The sequence below is a fragment of the Bradysia coprophila genome, chromosome II (genome assembly GCF_014529535.1).
Source record: "Bradysia coprophila strain Holo2 chromosome II, BU_Bcop_v1, whole genome shotgun sequence".
Taxonomy (NCBI): Eukaryota; Metazoa; Arthropoda; class Insecta; order Diptera; family Sciaridae; genus Bradysia; species Bradysia coprophila.
The window spans coordinates 1,343,289-1,363,297 of NC_050735.1; the positions used below are offsets into that span (position 1 = coordinate 1,343,289).

At 35.0% G+C, this 20,009-nt stretch overlaps 1 protein-coding gene across 3 annotated transcripts in view; it reads right to left on the bottom strand.

Moving 5' to 3' along the window:
• Nucleotides 1-20,009, bottom strand: part of LOC119069233 (G-protein coupled receptor moody) — a 71,515-nt gene that overhangs the window by 39,447 nt on the left and 12,059 nt on the right. For all 3 annotated transcript variants that reach the window (XM_037173382.1, XM_037173442.1, XM_037173314.1), the window contains exons 2-3: nt 10,153-10,426; nt 6,782-6,936 (exon numbers count right to left, since the gene is read on the bottom strand). In XM_037173382.1, the coding sequence (XP_037029277.1) occupies nt 6,782-6,936; nt 10,153-10,225 (228 nt within the window). In that variant the 5' untranslated portion in view covers nt 10,226-10,426. The remainder of the gene's footprint in view (nt 1-6,781; nt 6,937-10,152; nt 10,427-20,009) is intronic.

Here is a 20,009-nt window from a genome sequence, read left to right on the forward strand (position 1 = left end):
AGGTCATGTGCTATACGATGGCATTTTATTTCGAGTAAAATCCGTCGATTAGAAGATTAGTTATTTTTTGTTGACACCGGGTTTGTTGCAGCGACATCTTTCGAAAAATTACGAACCTTAAAATTCGTCGATTATTTAAAAAAAATTAACAAGATCTTGCGAAACGACTCTTGAATATTTTAGAGAGTATTGGCACTTGAGGTGTAAGCAACACCATTTAGCAAAGATCACAATACGTCAAAAATGAGAGACATGACAACTCGTGATCTTAGCTCATGCTCTTTTTTCATATGAAAATCACGCCCTCTCAAATGGCAATAAATCCATAGCCTACTATTCTCCTAACATTCTCCTTCAGGATCAAGGCTACGTTACGTCAATTTACATGTATTTTGATGCACGTCCGAACTTTTGTCCGAAATCGACAAACGATCAAACAATCGAAAAGCGCAACGTTTTGTGAGTAGGACTATCTTTAGATTTAGTTAAAAATCGGGAAGTCACAAAAATCCTGACTTTCTTTTCATTTTCTGTTGAATATCTCTATTTCTGCACCGGTATTTTACATAACTTCTAATTTTGCTTAATTAACTCGTTGATTATCTGCAGAAGGTATAGCAATATGCTCGTGTCGCAAGTCCTTAACGACGAATTTATTGGCGCATAAAGTCTGTAACTTTATTATACCACAATTGCATACAGATTTTGGGATATTGTTGGTAGAGTTATTTCCTATATTATATTTCTATTCCTTGTGGTATACAACATTCTGTGAATAATATTTGTTAGTATTGTCAGTATACGAAATTATTAGCGAACAGAATTATGTATCACTGTCGGATGGCATTCAGTTCCAAATTAGAACATAACTGGTGGCTGGTGGCTTGCCATGGTTCAATGGTTTTAACATTTAACATTAACAGTGGTTGTACGCACAATAGACGCAAGTACATTTTTGAAATCCGTTTTCCGATATGTTGACCAGAAACGACAGAGACATATTGTACAACATAAGGGACGAATCCTTTTAGAAGCAATAACACAGCAAAAAAAAATGTACCAGCAACACTTATAGACAAAAAGCATTTTATTATACCAGACGATTGAATATTTTTCAACTCGAAAAGATTTGTACAAATGCCCAACTTACAAGTTGAATTTATCTTCCAGAAAAGCTACCAGTGGAAAAACAAAACATAGAAAAAGAATATACAAATGGACACAATATGTGGAATCATTGTGTCCTTTTCCTCTCAATTTTCCGTTTTATTTATTATTTTCGTTCAAAGTTTTTCTTTCGGTATTCATTTCGGGAAATGTGCTTTGTTTATTGTGCATGATTAGAACTAACAGTATTTCAACCCCGCACACAGTATACGAAAAAAAACAGAGAAGAAGAGGTAATGTACCCACAGTATAAAGTGAAAACCATAAATAAAGTTCCTTCACAGCACAGTTTCGTTTGAGGAAAAATGAAATTAAGGGAAGCAAATAAGTGATACCAAGTATGGGTGGAGATGTGATGGTGGTAAATTATAAGCTATCGTTTATCGCTGTTTGTTGCTTATGCGACTTTGCAATACAGTTCGTATGTATGAGGTCATTATGTTTGTTATTTTACATTTATCCGATTTGTTCAACTTATGGGTTTATAAAAAATATCGATTTCTTGTGGCATTGAGGCGACAAAGTTTACCACGATGGCTGGTCTTTTTTTCCGCTCGTTATTAGTGTGTCAAGTAAATAAGTGATCAATAATGGACCCAATTATTATGAACATATTAGTGGATCGATAATCACTTCAAAGGAATATTCTGTTACATAACTAGTAGAATTTTCGTGTGAGTTTTGTTGAACCAAGACGAAGCCGAGGTCAATAAACACACTAAAACTAGACTTTTCATTTTTATCTCGAGTCATGTAATGTAAAATCGTAAGGGCATCAAAAAGAGTGTGAGAAACATGAAAACCATCATACAGTGGCGTAATGGATTTTTCATACCTAGGCCCCGAAAAGAGCGACTTCGTCGCACTTTTTCTCCGTCCAATATGAAAAATACTAATCGTACCACGGACTAAAAGTCTTTTTTAGCGTATTCGATTCCAGACCTCGCCTTCGGCTCTGCCTGGAAACTTCTCACACGCTAAAAAAGACTTTTAGTCCTAGGTACGAAATGTACTATTTCTCAAGTCACTGACGACAAATAAAAATTGAGAATAAAACGTTGCATTTAAGTCATATTTTCGTTTATTTATGAGCCTCAGCTTCGCCTTGGATCAACGAAATTCACATAAAAACTCGACCTTTCAACTTTTAATCCCTTGTGATGTCGTGTCATTGTAGGACACCTTAGATGCTTCGAAAGTTATTCATTACATGAGGTAACAATTTTGTGATAAAAGCGAACTTACAAATGTGTTTTTGAGGAACTACATTCGGTAACTGTCTTTTCGACAACTGATTACATAACAATTTGGTTTACTGCCTGCTGCACGCGAAAGTTAACTATCACGTAATGTATCATTTTTGCAGGTGCCAAATTGTTATTAACAGTTAACTTTCGCATAGGGTTGGCGGCACATAACTTCAGTTTAACAGTTTAACAAGTCTATGGATGTAATAAATAAAAGTAACGTTAACGTGTAATCAGTGACCTTGGCTTCAACTCGGATCAACAAATTTAAAGCATACGCTCGTCTTTTCAACATTTCATACCTAATTATGTAATAGTATGGTGCGTCCTTGCTTGTAAGTTTGATGTTTTGACACGTATGAGCTTTGCGGAACGAGCCGAAGGCGAGTGGAGTAATCACACAAGCTAAAACAATAGCTCACAAGCAATTACGGTCAGTGAATTTTCACTGTCACAAACAGTGACGTAAAGTGCACGTTACGGTGCAGATGCTGTAAATAACTATTACATATATCGCTTCGCTCATACCAAGATCGCATTTGTGTATCACATAATAGTACTGTATTCACGTGTGTAGAAGAGTTGAGCAAAGAATGAGCTGAATATCAACTTCTATAATGTGATATGCCGATGAGGCGACATAACTACACGGTCAATATCGTCAGGAACGATAATATCGTTTTTTTGGACAATAGTATCGTTTTTTGGACGATAGTATCGTCTAAAAACGATAGTATCGTTTTTTTGGACGATAGTATCGTCTAAAAAACGATAATATCGTTTTTTAGACGATACTATCGTCCAAAAAAACGATATGATCGTCCATAAAATTTTCATACAGGACGATAATATCGTCTAAAATTATAAATTCTAAAATATTTTTAGTAATATCGTTTTTAAACGATAATATTGTTTTTTTACAGAAAACGAAAATATCCATTAGATTTTCTAGAACGGTAATATCGTCCAGAAAACGATACTATCGTTTTTTGAACGATAATATCGTCCAGAAAACGATACTATCGTCCAGACAATATTTTAGAATTTTTCAATTTAGACGATATTATCATCCTGGATCAAAATTTTTTATATTATCGTTTTTTTGGACGATACTATCGTCTAAAAACGATATTATCGTTTTTTAGACGATAGTATCGTTTTTAAGACGATAGTATCGTCCAAAAAACGATAATATCGTTCCTGACGATATTGACGGTGTGAAAATGTCCCGCCACCGATATGCCAGACGCTACGTACAACTGACAATCACTAAAAACAAAACAAAATTTTGAAATCCCAGTGTTTCGTCAATTGCAGAAAATAAATCAGGAAATTAGTTGATGACAACTTTGGCTGGTTTGTTCTCGTTGTGGTTTTCACATTCGCTCGAATTTTTTTATAAAATAAAAAACCAAAAAGAACGAAATTTAATATTTGTTTATTGACATGCTGAGCGTATGATATGGCTTTCATTCATGGACTGTGGCGGCGTGGACTCGCCACAGCCCCATGAATGAAACCCAAATCGGATCAATCACCGAAACAAAAAGCCAAAATGCTGGAAACGTATGAACAGAATATAAACCAATTATATCATCGGATGTTATACGGTCAACGGTGGGCTACGTGTGATAAGAACTAAACCGTCAATCACTCATATCGCATGGGCCAAATAAATTCTTGACAAAAAGCCATTTTTGATTCAATTTCGTTGAACTTTTACTTTTCGCCCAACCACCCCAACAAAAAATTGTTGTCGTACAGAAATATACTGAGGTTGAGGTTGAGGTTTTCTTTTTTTTTTTTCTGAAAATCGAGTGTATTATTATATATCGGAAGTTTATCTAAACAAAAAATTACAGAAAAATTCCATTTGATATTATGTATATTCTACTATAACAAAATAAGTTTTGCAAAGGGAAAATAGGGTGTGCCGTCGTTTTTTTGGGGGGTATATGGGTTATTTTCCGAAGAGCACACTTATATTTGCAAAGGGCAACTACTTTCTAACGGGATGGAAATTCTATATGCACACACAAAAGTTACAAAAGAACCGAATCAATAAACAACTTTAAGCAGACGTTCAAACACAATAGGAATTCGTTTTAATCGAAAATTGAGATCCGTTACTCTTAAAGTTAGACTTTTACTTTTCTTGCTTAAAATAGTTTGGATGGTTCCTTACTAGAATTATGCATCTTAGATTGCATTAATTTTCCATTCAAGATATAGGGGATGTCAGTGAAATTTGGACATGACTTTGTTTCAGCTGTTTAAAACAGCTGTTTTTCGGCTCTACATTTCATTGATGTCTTTTGTAACCTTATATCCATCAATGAACGTACATGATTAGTCTGACAGAAATGTGAACTTCGTTGTCGGACAAAATTTTCGGTTACATTTGAAAAGTATACCCAACCTGCACCATTTTGCTCCACCTTAGCAAGGTTTTTTTTTTATTTGTGTGTATTGCCGAATGAAACATCTTCACGACGCCTAGTTTTTTTTTCTCGTTTTCTTGAGACGTTGTTGGATTGCTTTATAATAGAAAAACCAACAAGAATCTATTAAAATGAGGAAAGCTTTCAAGTGTTTATGTTCGTAATTTTCTTCGTGTACGTTCACACAATTGAAAGGTAACATTGCGGATAAGTAATCTTTATGAACTGGAGGGAGGTAAACACGTACTTCCTGTTAGCGAAGCGGGAGACAAAATGGACTTTACCTCCCGCTAGCAGTTAAAATGTTCCAGGCATCGCGTGTTCTTATTTAAACATTTTTTGCTCTGATGTCGACACACTTATTAACATAACAGCAGTTCCGCCACCATGGCGCATTATTCCACTTTCTTTTATTTTTGCATTGTTGCAATAATATAACTACTTGAAACGGTTTCTGTAATTACTTTTTTGCTTGAAATTCGATAATTAGGCACCTAGTCGTTAATTCACTTAGATTTCCATGGCATTCCTTCGAAGAACTACCAACCAATGTGTGTGAATTCTCGATTAAATAACTTGAGCTTTACATTTCAATGCAAGTCGTAAAAAATAATGTAATTCATTCAAGCATTAATTACATTTTATAATGTACATTGAAGCGCTTTTTATTACCTTGCTACCCCAGAAATTTAAATACCGTCGCCGAATGAACAACAAGTGATAAGGAACATTTGAACATTTCTATTTTAATCGGAAATGGGTACATAAGTTATGCTGAGGAAATGATTTAGAGGTTATTCGTTCTGAATTCTTTATAAATGACCTGAAGTTATGTATAAATGAGAAGCTACTAAATGCACTTTACAAACTTGTCTCATTTAGGTACACTACGTTTTTCACTGCTCTTCCGTTCATGCATTCTTTTAATGTACCATGATCTTAGCTAGTGGTAATTACTCATTCTTGATTCTGTGGTCTATTAAAAGTACATAAAAAGCTTTGTTATGTCTGAGCAAAATTATATTGGTGACGTGCTGATTTTTACATATTATTTTCGTTCAAATTTAAAACCCACAAAGCCCACGACGAGCTTGAAGGAACGTGAATAAGAATTGCGTGCATATTGAGTGTCTCATATCCTACTTTATCCCTTAAGAAGGAGGCCGAATTTTGAGTGGGTAAATTTACACCAATTTTTCTACATTGAAGGATAAATGAAGGCCGATCAAAGTTAGAAAATTGAGGATTTGCCTTAGAATTCTGTGGTTTTATCTGTATACCAGACAGAGTGTGACAGATGGACAATTGTGTTCGAAAGGAAACTTATTGCATTCTACGAGTGGCAAACTTGTATACAGTCAGACAGTGAAATTTCAGAATGAATTTGCTTCAGCTGTTTTTCAGCTGATCCACACATACAATCAAAACTGTTCATACTTGTTTATACGTAGGAAGCTGCTACACGCAAGTGTAGCGTGGAAGTGGTAAAACCGTATAAAGACGTATTGTATTGATTGTATGTGTGGCTCAGCGGAAAAGCAGCTGAAGCAAATTTATGCTGGAATTTCACAGCCTTTGACTGTATGTCTGAAAAAAACAATTTTCAGATTCTAATTAAATTCGTTCACTTCTCCGTGCGTCCTGCGCCAAATCATTAAATCTTTTACTTGACAAGTGTAAAGTTTGCATATCCGAGTCGAACGATATTTTTTGTCAGTGAAATTATAGAAATCCCGAACAAAACCGGGGATACTCATCCAGTCTTTATAGAAGACATACAAAACATCTCAACACATTTCTTTAAGAGCAGCACATTAAACATAAATGTATGTACTGCAACAATGCAGTTATTGCAGAAAAATGCTAATTTACAATTTATAATTAAGTTCACTGTTCATATATTTCCTTCAATATTTTCAGTCTTACCTTTTTGCATCGTGCCAATGCAATGATGGTTATTAGGTTACCCGGCAAGCCAACCAATATAAAAACTATGCACGTTGCTGATGCGAACGTTAATAAACTGGATGAATATCCTTCGAACAGTGGTATCTCGCCTAGTGGGACGGCGTTTGACGAATCTGTTTGGTGGATGGTAAATATTAAAATTATTTTCTTTTATAACAAAATGCACATCATTGCAGCAGCATTATTGTCCACAAAGGACACACTTACATTTAGTTTATTCAATTTTTATTTAATTAAATATTAGGTCAGTCTTGTTAAATTACGACTTTTGCACACGTTATATGCGATGTGCATATGAATGCCATTTTGTAAATGCATGCATATCAAAGAGTGAATATTTTCAGTCACCAAAACGCTTTCAGGTTCTTCGAAAATTTAATTTTCATTTTGTCGAGAGAATGAGTAAATGGTGATGTAAGGAAGGAAGGGTGATATGGTTAAAAGTTAGTGCTCCATAAAATATGTCAATTACTATTCACATCTGCATCCGACGTCAGCTTTTGTCTAATTATGAAATATATGCTGAGCTTTAAGCTCTTCGAACTGAGATCGAAATTACATTGCAACCGATCAATGAAATGTTTACACCAAAAAAATGGGTATGAAGAGAAACAAAAATGTTGTTATGATGTCGTCTCATGACATTAGCATTTTTTAGATATTCAGCCAACAAGCACCCGTCATGATAAGCCATAAAGCGCGCACAAATTACAGATGATAAAAAATTGCGAAATAAGCTTTTTTGTGGAATTTTATCGCGGATTTTATTCGACAGCATATAAATAAGCTATATTTGCATTAGATAATATCACGTCTCCATTTGGAAAGTTATTTTAAAATTTTGTTTTAAAAGCATCGTAACAACAAAAATTTTATTTTTCCATTTTATCTCTATTTGAAGCACCGTAGAAGGAGTTTGAAATGTGTGCCATTTCCACTGCAACTTTGCGGTCAGAGAAATATATCAAATAATGAAAAGGGTGAACTACATCTGTTTATTGCACTGGCATTTATTTTACCTTGGTTAGTAATTACGTAAGTGCGTTTCAGAATTGATATTTTGAATCAGTGGCTGAACAATAAATTTCAACGCACTCTGATATGAGAACAGCGTGAATTTGAACGACACAACATTTATTTTGTTTAAGCTAGTATCACACCCATTCTGTTTATTTGAGAGAGAACTGTCAACTTAACTTACTCGACAGCTGTCACACAAACGAAAACGGGATGGAGTTCTAATTTCAGAGGATTCACGGTGTCAATTTAGCTCGTAGATGTGCTAAAAAATTCAAAATGAAAAGTTGGCTGCTGCGAGAAATTTTCCCCTTGTTCTAAAAAATCTAGGTTGGCCTGTAGAGGTGCCAAAATCATGGCCCTACGTCAGTGAAGGGCCGTGACGCAAGTCCGTTCACACTGAAAAATTTGACAAAAAAATTTTCCGCTGGACTGAGGAACATTTTATACACGAACTTTTTGACTTTTTCCCCTCTGATCCTACTACCCCAAAGTATTTTATTCGTAATCTGGGGGTCCATACGAGTTCAACGAGCTATCACACGCCTCATAAGGCTAAGATTTGGCCGAGATATTAAATTTCAAAAGTTGTAAATTTGTATGAAGAAATGGATTTTCATACATTTTGAAATTGATGAATTTTACCAACCTGTTACAACGAAACTTTTGAATTTACTAGTGAATTTGGCTGAATTGGTGAATTTTAGGGTATGTTAAGGACGTAATTCTAAGGAACTAATTTGAAGGAATTTTTATAAAAGCTTATAGTTTCGGAGCTATGAGCGTGTTAAGCTATTGAGCTATAGGACCCATAACTCAGAAAATATGGCTGATAGAAAGTTCGTTTAAAAAACAAATTTATAGAGTTTCAGATTTCAGTCGACGCGTGTTTCATGGTTTTCCTAAAAAGTCGTCCATTTGGAAGCTATGAGCGTTTTAAGTGCGAGCTATGTCAGCCATAACTCGGAAAATACAGCAAATGGAAACCTCGTTCAAAAGACAAAGTTATAGAGTTTTAGATTGTAGTCGATGCGTGTTTCATGGTTTCCCTAAAAAGTCGCTTATTTTGAAGCTATGAGCGTTTTAAGTGCGAGCTATGTCAGCCATAACTCCGAAAATACAGCAGATGGAAACCTCGTGTAAAAGACAAATTTATAGAGTTTTGTATTCTAGTTGACACGTGTTTCAGGGTTTTACTAAAAAGTCGCTTATTTGGAAGCTATGAGCATTTTAACCGTAAGCTATGTGATCTATATCTTGCCAGTTATAAAGTTCGGTTTAAAGGTAAAGTTATAGTTTTGGATTTTAGTCGACATGTGTTTCAGTTTTTTTTTTAATTCGCTGATTTTATTGCGTTGTACCAAATTCTCAAAAAATCTTCTTATAAAAGAACTGATATCGCCCAAAACCACTTACAGTGGAGATGTGGCGCAAGTCCTGTTATTCACTTACGAAAGAATTACGTTTTTTTACCAATGTGAAGTTGTTTTAGCAGAAAATGGATCGCAAAAAATGAAGTATTGAAAAAATATCGCCCAAAACCACTTACAGTGGAGATGTGACGCAAGTCCTGTTATCCACTTACGAAAGAACTGATATCGGTGGAGTGACGCTCACAGCTTCGACTCGCAAAACGAAAAGCAAAAATTGTACCGAAAAAATTCTAGAAAAAAAATTATCAAAAAAATTTTGCGTCACAAGTGGCAGATGTCGAGGAAAGTACTGTTGAAAAATTCGTCCTGAAACAAAGGAAAACCGGAAAAAGCCGAATAATCTGCCACTTTGTGACGCAAAATTTTGTTGATAATTATTTTTCTAGAATTTTTTCGGTACAATTTTTGCTTTTCTTTTTGCGAGTCGAAGCTGTAAGCGTCACTCCACCGATATCAGTTCTTTCGTAAGTGGATAACAGGACTTGCGTCACATCTTTGGGCGATATTTTTTCAATACTTCATTTTTTGCGATCCATTTTCTGCTAAAACAACTTCACATTGGTAAAAAAAACGTATGAAATGTCAGAGCAATGAGGTTGGTCCGCAAAAAAATAGAGCGATGCCCTTCTTAGTAACTTTATTACGAAATGTACCAGAACAGAAACGTAATACAATTGTACAAAGATCTAGTGATGAATCCCTCCGACAATTCTCACCCTCTGTGATTATATTGTTTGTGCTATGATATATGTACTGATTGAGTCAATTAAACTGTTCACAGCTCGTGAAACACTCAATTACTCAAAAGCAATAGATAGAAATTCGGTATAATAATGGTTCAATCAAAATATAATTTCCCCTTTCCTTCATAATTCTCACCTGTTAATTGGGCTGAATGTGTCGAATTGCCATCGATTAGATGTGAATCACGTGCAAATGTCAACAACTCCATTATTTTGTATCGATTCAGCCGGTAATGTTTATGTTTGAATTATGTTTTACATTTCGAACTATTGACGCATAGGAGTAAATTTTTGTCACATCTATAAAAAGCATCGAACATAATTTTAGTTCTGCATCTGAGTGTCGATTGTCGATAGTCGATACATATGTGCATGGTTGAAAATTAACGAAGCGGGTTGGCTGAATTATCCTAGAAAAAGAAAATATTTTAGTTTAGTTAATAGTTGTCGGAACACGTAAATGCTTATAACTGTAATATTTGATGCACTTAGGTACATCCGGTACAGAATGGAGAGAGTGATGCTCTGCACATCATCGAAGTTTTATTTTACTTTTTACACAAACATTCACCTATATTCGGTTCAAATTTCGATTTCGTCTGTAAATATAAGTCCTATATTGCCCAGGTCCGCCCTGGTCATATGAAACGACTTGAAAAATTACTATAGCGCCTTTAGTAATTTTATTTTGTCGCCTTTCGATAGAGCTTTTTAGCGCTTTTTCTTCACTTTAAGCACCTACTCCTACAGATATCACAAAAAAGATAAATTCAACGACGATCGGCTTTGTGTGAAAAGCTCAGATGCGGCTTCGGAAAATCTTTTGTTTTAAATTTTTCTTACGGTACTTTACTCTGTAGCGCAATTGCAGCGTAAATTTATCTTTTTTGTGATAGCTGTACATTTCACACGAGCGCCTTTTGGTAGCAAATCCGGCCCTGACAAAAACCAAAGAATTATATTCTACATAATAATCTTTCTGTCGAATATAAATCATTTCGGTTCGCAACGAAAATAGAATTGATGGGAAAAATGTTCATTTTATCATAGAACTATTAGGGAAAATATTTTTCACGGAATTTTCCTTTTATAATGTGAGTGGATCGACTCATATTTAATGCTGCGAAAAGTGAAAATTCTTTAGAAAAATGCCATTGTCTACCATATCACCTTTAGAGCAAAGTACTCCATGAAATTGAAAAACGAAATAGATTTTCGGAGACATAGGCCATTTCTGCCATGCTTTTTTACCGTCTTTCAGAAAATGACCACATTATATCCTAGCCGTTTCGAATTTAGCGGTCATTTAAACATGAGTCATTCAACACAGACACGATTTAAACAAAAAAATGATCCTGCGAAAGCAGTGATAGTACAAAGCATTATGATAATGACCAATAAAATGCACCATTGTAATGGAAGGAATGAAGCACCTGAACGTGAAAAATCAAATTCTCTACGTTACAACCGTTCGACGGGTAAATAACGTAAGCGCACATTCACGCAATTTTATGTGGCAAGAAAAAAGAAAAGAGTAGTAGAGTGCATGTAATACACCGAGTTGTTTTCTCTTATATTTTTTTTGTTGTGGAAGCTTAACGTGCAGTGATAGCAAAATCTTTTAGTTCTACAAAACCTTCAATGGGATCACCACAGGGGGAGTTCTTTTTTTTTTTTTTAACAAAACAAACCAATTGATTTTTTATACCACATCCATGCAAAGCAAAATGTATAAAAGTTCTAGTTGTTTGAACTTTACGAAATAAATAAATATTACTATACACACAGCGTACGTACGTTCTGCTGGGTGGAACGAGTGTCATGTCATGTGCGGGTTTTTTCTTCATCAAAAAAATAATATTGTAACTCATTCAATAATGTAATGTCGCGTTCGATACGTCTGGGATGTGCATATTGAGTGTGTTATGAAAGATTCTCAACTCAAACAAATCAGCGTAGTTTTATTGGTCTTCAGATTTTAACTGCTTTTCGAATCATCAATTTTTGGTAGTATAATGTCTCGTTGAAAGTTTGACAAATTTTCATATTTCTCGTTTTATTATTTCATTTCCAAGGAAATTAATTGTGAAAAGCATAACTGAAGAGAGAGGAGATTTTCAGCTATATATGTTTAGTATAAATCCATTAAGCCGGTATTATACAGTAGCGTTGTTCAATGAGTTTGTACAAGGGTTCCTATCACCAATAAATCAAATCGGTGACAGTATGAATAATTCATTGAAATAATGAATTATTATACTATCTAACGAGAGATACAACGATTTGTTAAAGGTAATTATTAGAAGAAAATTGGATTAACCTTGTTCCATAGCAGCTCATGTAATATGAACTCCGATTACAATGTGATGTTGTGTAATAATAAATCGAAGAAAAAAAAACAATTTACGAGAATATTAATTTCCACCTTATGCAGTTAGTTTTGCCATATTTTTCTTTCGACAGAGACAAGTTAGAACTGGCAAGTACATATTGTGTTTGGAGAACAGACTTGACCTGAACCTGATCTTCACCTAATCGAACTCAAGGTTTTCTTACTCAGTCATCAGGTTCATATCCACCTGAAAATTTCAGGTTAGCCTGAACTGTCCTGAAGTTACCTGAAATAAAATTTTAAGCTCAAGTTTATTCAGGTGCAATCAGGTTCAGGTCACATCAAACCTGACCTGTTCCGAGCGCTACACTCAACCGTTTATCTTGAAAAATGAAGAAAAATTAACCTCTTAGAAACGGCAAGCGGTGGATGTAACAGATCCTTTGGTCAATGCTGACAGAAACAATTATTTTCTGTATACGTGAGAGTGTATTGGTGAGTTATGATATGAATCGGTTGGTAGGGAAAGTAAACGGTCGAGAAGGAAAGTAACGGTTGGGAAGGAATGCACCAACACACTCTCACTATTACAGAAAAATAACTTTCAAAATACCCCAATACACACTCGATGTGTGTTTTCGCTTGGGCTTCGCCCGCGCGTGCACACACATCTTGTGTGTATTGGGGTATGTTGAAATATACTATTGTTGCTTATATATTGTAAGTTACTCTAGTACACAACATATCTATCAATCCATAGGACATTGTATGTGCAAGTTGATCGAATTTTAGGTTTTTTTTTCATGTTACCTGTCTTATAATTGGGATAAACGTATTACGTAGACACAAATGAAACAAAATTTATCTTACCCATGCCGTGATTTGAACATAGTGGTAGTTGGGAGGGAAGAGGAGTTGAGCCTCTGCTTGTTTGTTTTATTTTCTTATTTTTTTGCGTCTTTCTTAGCTGGACTTTTTAAGAACGGAACTTTTGTCTCTGTGTTTCTTTTTGAGGTGTGGGATGCAGGTTATTAGAGTAGCATTAAAAGAGATTAAAGTTTAAATCTTTCTTTTCTATTTGGACCTTGGAGTCGGTAAGCGTTTTTTTCAAAGGATTTTTCAATCAAATTGTCGATTGCCGTAGCGTAAATATATTGATTTGTTGGAAAGATCATTGGCGGTAGTCAGAATACTAAAATTTACTGAGGCTGCTGTTCCTATTCAATGAACAAATCTTTGTTTTGTGACACATCTTTTGCGCAAAACAACCCAATTTAGTAACGTGTAAACAGATAAAATCTATTACTTCAATACTTTTATCATACATTTTGTTGTATACGGCAACACTAGACACAGCTTATCGATTTATTATTATTTTTGTGGTGGTCCATATCAGATGACTAGACATTTTGTATATGCCTGCAAAACAAAAATTTTTACGGCTCTAACGGCTCGGCTCTGTCTCAAGATTCAATGTACCGATTTTCATAAAAAGTCGATACCACGTCGACGAGACTTAATCTTCCGATTTTTCTCATATTCAGATATTCGGATAAGATTTGCATAATTAGATTAATTACACAAGGAGGGATTTTTATATCCTTTACGTAGAATATGTAAAAAAAACTCGCACTCTGCAGAGTCTGGTAACAGAGTCTGCACTGCACCTTGTACGTTGTACATAAATTTACGCACGGTGACTATATTTTTGAAAAATTATTTCACGTAAGAATCGTGCCATATTACACTCAAACTTAATTCGTAATTTCCACATTCACAAACTTTTAATTCAGTTTGAATTTATTAGGAAATTAAATAACATTAACTCCCATTCCGCACCAGCTGAAGCATAAATGAAGTGTTTATTTGAATAAATATCCTAATTTGATCGCAAAACTTTTGCACATTTCGCTATTTTTCCCATTTCGTTAACAATATTGTGCAATAATAAAATTGCAGCTTTTTAAGTACAGAAAATAAAGGCATTATCCGCATCATACATAACCCAAAGTTCCATTTTTAATATGCCATAGAACAACAGTCTCTGTATTCCCTTACTTCCAATAATAACCATACCAACAGCGTGGAATCATGGCCATTGGCATTTCAATAAAAATCTGAAATTACGCTTTGCTAACACTCGTTTCTGTATTTGGCTGATGGTGTGTACTTCTAATAGCACAAGAAAAAAGAACGGAAACTGTTCAGTTAAGTACAGCATATTCCTTTTGTAATGCTTTTTAGAGTATACAATAAGGACGTAGTTCTGTTGAGAGCAAAAAAAAAACTGATTGATATTACGTCGTGACATGAGGTTGGTAACATCGCAGAGATAACATTATGTTTGGTGTTATTTGAATCTAAACTCAGAGATATGAACGCTGTGAACTTCCGGGTAACGTTTCAGTTCTTTTTATTCGCATTTTTACCATTTGAGATGTTAAAGACACTCTGGTAGTCATGACACCACCCTGATCTTTAGGATTTAGTTTTTATCCCGATTCATAGAAGTTTGAGATTATCCTCTAGCAAATCGACATTTTAATCGTAATCGCTTTTAATGGTTTTATGGTGCTGACGCCTGTTAATAAATATTAATTAGCAACCCCTTACCAAAAAAAAAAAATTAGAGCAACGCATATACGTGTTTCCTCCTCGAAAAAAGAATATTTAAATGAAAATTATGTCGTAAATGTGTTGTAATTTCTATTTAAATGAAATTGAAAATGCTTGTGGGTTTGGCATTATATGGGGTTAACTGAGTTGATTTATATTTTGCTGTTTTGTTGGATTTTTATGGTGTCTCGGTATGTGTATAGTACTAAAGAGCCCGTGTATGTGAGAATATTCTGGTGTAAAACGAAAACAAAATTACGTTAAGAGTTCTTGGTGAAATTGAGCAATTTGTAAGCGACGTCGTTGTCGATACACATGAAAATTTTTTAAAATATTTTCTATTGTATTCGGTTTACGGATCAAATCAATCGATTTAAGGGTATATAAATAGAAAAACAATTTCCGTCGAATTTTACTTCAAAAGATCGCTTAAATGTTTCTGCAGTATGGAAAAACAAATTTAATTTCTGTAACCGCGATTCGAGGCTTTTCGAAATTCTCATAACAACCCACATTTATGTCAGCAACGCACTTCAAGCAAAAGTGCTATTTATGACAGCTGTCAAATAAAGTACTTTTTGTATGAAATGTTATCCACACTCTTTTTACAGTGTAAAATTTTGTATGGAGCACTGTCAAGTTTCAGTACCCTATTTAGAGTACCACTTTTGCTTGAAGTGCGTTGATGTCAGTCAAGCATAAGGCAACGGATTGAAATTTATGCCGAAGTACGATACGACCAGATGCGAAAAACAGTTTCTGCCGTCGAGTGATGAATACTTTTTTAGGCACCAGATGTGTTTACCGAGCTGTACACAACGTTTTTCTCAAAAAAATTAATGAAAGTTGTACTTAGAGGTGTGCACCGCCGATTTTACGCCGGCGCGCCGCCGATTTTTTGCTATATTTTCGGCGCGCCGCCGCCGAAAAATAATAGCTCACGCCGCCGCCGCCGCCGATTGTATTTTCGTCACGCCGAAATTTTATACGTTTAGTGCTTTCAGCCATTTTAATGGGCGGCAATATAAACTAAAATTGAAAAATCTATACAAAAGTGTGTGCCTGAGTACAAGGTTTTAGCAAATGTTTATCTCTCTTAATTTATAAGTCAGGTTTCTATATGCGTAGAAATGAGTTTTTGGTTAAAAAAATTTTGTTGTAACTTTGGGTTTTTCTTCTTACCTGTACTGTACGACGGTGATTTTGTTTCTGATGCTACGATAGGGTTATCTTCGAAGTAGCTTTCTATAACGTATCCTATTTCCATCAGTAAATGGCAAGTGTTTTATGCAAATTTTTAAATACTAGTCCAAAGAAAAAGTTTCCCGCTGTCTTGGGAAGGGTATCGATGGATACAACTGAGGATCACCATCGATACCCGAGGTCGAAACAGCATTTGTATTTTCTGTATCCTCACTTAACGTGAACCCTTGGGTACGTTACTCAATTTTCTGTGCAATGGAATGAAGCGTGGCAGACGGCAGACGACGTTTCTCTTATTGTCTGTTGATGCAGATAAGAGGAAGAAGAAAGAGAACAAAATTCAGTGAATCAGTCAAAACTGTGTGATACTACTGTAATTGTAAAGTGGCAAACTTAAGACCTTATGTGGAATTTGGGTGGAAAATGGCGCAAATCACATGTTTCAGGAATTTATAAAGTAGAAAATCTTTCCGGTTTCAAGTTTTTTCGTCAAAAGACGAGACACGGATATCTTTATTTTCAATTTTTAGCTGCTTTATGTAAAAAATTTGGGAAAAAATCATTTTGGCGTAGTCTATACACTTATTACGCTTATTACTTATAAATTTAAGTTTATCTAAATCTCTTATTTGCGAAAACCTTCTACTACGATCTCACTCCTACATCGAAGATGGACTAAAGCAACACACTTCTCGCTCCTCGTTCCCTACAGCCTGATTACAACAGAAAAATGAGAGTAAATAAGAAAAAACGAGAGTAAACAATAAAAACAAACAGAGCTACTTCAGCTCTTCCCTCCAAATTTCACGTTAAGTGATTCAAGAGAAAAATCGCTGTTTCGACCTCAGGTGTTAATAGCGGTCCCAGGCCAGCGTGGTCTGGCCATCGTCAGTTGCTCTAAGAACACCCTTCACAAGACAGCAGCAAACGTTTGACTTGAACTGGTATTTTAAAGTTTGCATGAAAACGTTTTGCCATCTACTGATGGGAAAGGACATTTCAGTGAAAAGCTGCTTCGAATAAACCCATCGTAGCATCAGATAACAGAAGTGCGTTGACTTAAGGCAACAGGAACGGGTATTGCATAAATCGAAAGATAATAGTAGTGAGTTTGCGTGAATGACATACATTATAGTTGGAAATAAGAAACCTGCAGAACATCTAGTATGAAGATGTGACTTAAAATTTCCAACTTATAAGTTAACTTATATGTCATTTACGCAAACTCACTAATCATTCTTGGATTCATTAAATTAGATGTTTTTAAAATAACAGGTCTGTGATTGTACATTCAAAATATAAAAGGTGAGATACGTCTCAGTTGATGCCCCTTGTATAAGTGGTTGATACTTCAGATCGCAAGACAGTAAGAATTCAGTGTTTTTGAATTATTTTCGAAAATTTAGATTTTTTGTAAATTTATCGGCGCGCCGATCGGCGCACCGCCGCCGACTATAAATTTTTCCCGGCGCGCCGCCGCCGATTCCTTACCAGTCGGCGCACCGCCGCCGACTATTTTAAGATCGGCGCACACCTCTAGTTGTACTTTCGTCACTAAAGTGCAATGGAAAGATAATTTTTCTTTAAAGGTACAGTAATGTACCCTGACAAGTGAGAAACTTTGGCCATTAATCGAGATAGGTCTTGCTCGGAAAATTCTTCATTAATTTTTCATATAAATGTCCTACAACAATCAGTAACGGGTACATGGCAATTATCCATTCAATACCTTTTTGTAATGATGAAGAGTTGCATAGACAGACGAGAATTATTAATCAGTTTCAGGCGGACCGGACCGTAGATGAAGAAAGTTTTAAATTAAATTGAGTTCATTTGCGTTGCAAATTCTGATATTTCATTTAGCTACGGCCTAACCTGATCCTACATAGATACCAAATCTTGTACTTCTTTAGTTTCACTATACATTTATTTAACTTTATAAGAAAACATTTGCCTAAGTGCATTGTTTATTTTTGCCTTTGGTGTCAATATCAGATGACTGCAATTTATTTCATATCTTTGAATACTTGTTTACCTACAACCACGATTAAGCGTTTGAATCGCCCCATTCTCTTAAAGTATAGTTTCCACTTAAAAAGAGCACTCCGTTTAGCCTCCGTCTACATGAAAGTTGTAAAATAGAACCAAAGAACTGTCACGCAAACGGAGTGGAAATTGAATTTATTTCAATTTTTTACTTCGTTTACGTGACAGTTCCTTTGTTCTATTTTACAACTGTCATGTAACCGGAGAATAAACGGAGTGCTCTTTTTAAGTGGAAGCTGTACTTAATAGAAGGAAGCGTTGAAATTTATGTTTCGGTTCATTTTTCGTTCATTCGTTCATTTAATATTCAAATTCAAATGATGGAAAATGGATTTATTCGGGTGAATGTGTCCCTTGCCCAACAGATCGGCAACAATCACCGTTCTATCCATTTTTCACTAAAACGAGACTGTAAAGGGCGTCGAAAGTAGTACTTGGAACCTGAAAAGTACGGTTTTGACGCATATAGCATGTCAAGTTGTGTACATAAATTCGTCACGTTTGCTTGTACTTATTGACCTACGTATTGCCTCGGAAATTCATACATCTTTTCAACGTTTTATCCTTATATTTTGTAACTAACTGTATGCTAGATGAATTAGGAAACGAGATAAAATATTATACCTCAGATTTCGGTGTAATAAACTCGTTCCCGACTTAGTATATCGAGGGTAAGCCTCCTTCTCCTCAACCCGAGATATACCGTTTCACAGTTTTATAGTAACCATGATTCTCATAGCTTATTTCTGTCGTCGTTAAATATCACATGAAGATCACAAATAGTAGACAATGTAACCTCGACCGAATTTCGACCGGGTTAGCAATATTTTTATGGAAAGTTTCTACTTACGTACGTACTGCGTACGCTTAACCTATTTCGAATTAATTAACTGGAATGATAAAGGCGATGATACCCATAACAGAATCATACACAGATATCGTATACAGCTCTAAAACTAATCCATTAACTTCTCTAAAACAGAGCTAAATTAATTATGGAGTGAAAAGTTATAACGGAATGACCATCGTAAAATAGCTAGATTTTATCACTTATCGTGAATGCTGAACTTACATTTTAATTTTAAATGATTCGTTATTTGTCAACAGTTTTGTGTGTGATGGTAATAAAACGTTCACAAATCGTTCAATTTACTTTTGCTGTTAAAATATTTATTTTCTTATCAAAATCGAAAGACGTTTTCTTTTTCATTCATATGGCTTCGCTCATATATGTATTTAACTTGTTACGTATCTATAATTTGAAAGAGATGTCTGGGATTGAAAATTCTATACATATTCGAATATGTGTGTGAATATGGATAACACACGCATCGTTGAATGCAAGGCATTACTTGATATGTTGCTACGGTCATAGGTTAAATAAGAATTTATAGGATAAGACTTAATCTCCGATTTAGACATGTGGAATACATTTGACTCTGTGAAGCGGATTAGTGTATTTAACATTTTATTCCGAAATTGTTGTGGTAACTATTTTTGACCGTGGTTTATGTCAATTGGCTATAACTTCTTTTATTGCTGTCAGTGAAATTCAAGATACGGACTTTGTAGTTAATCGGAGCGTTTCATTTACTGTTTTTCTCTGTTTGTTCACTCACTATTTAACAGTGTACCAAAGCAATTGACAAACGGCTTTACGTAAAACAATATACATTTTTTGAAAAGAATTGTATTTTTCAAGGTCAATGCGACTCCTATGGTGGTATACACCTGCGTTCAATTTGTTTAATGTGTAGGCATCCTGTACGTTGTATTTATATTGTCTGCGATGAGAA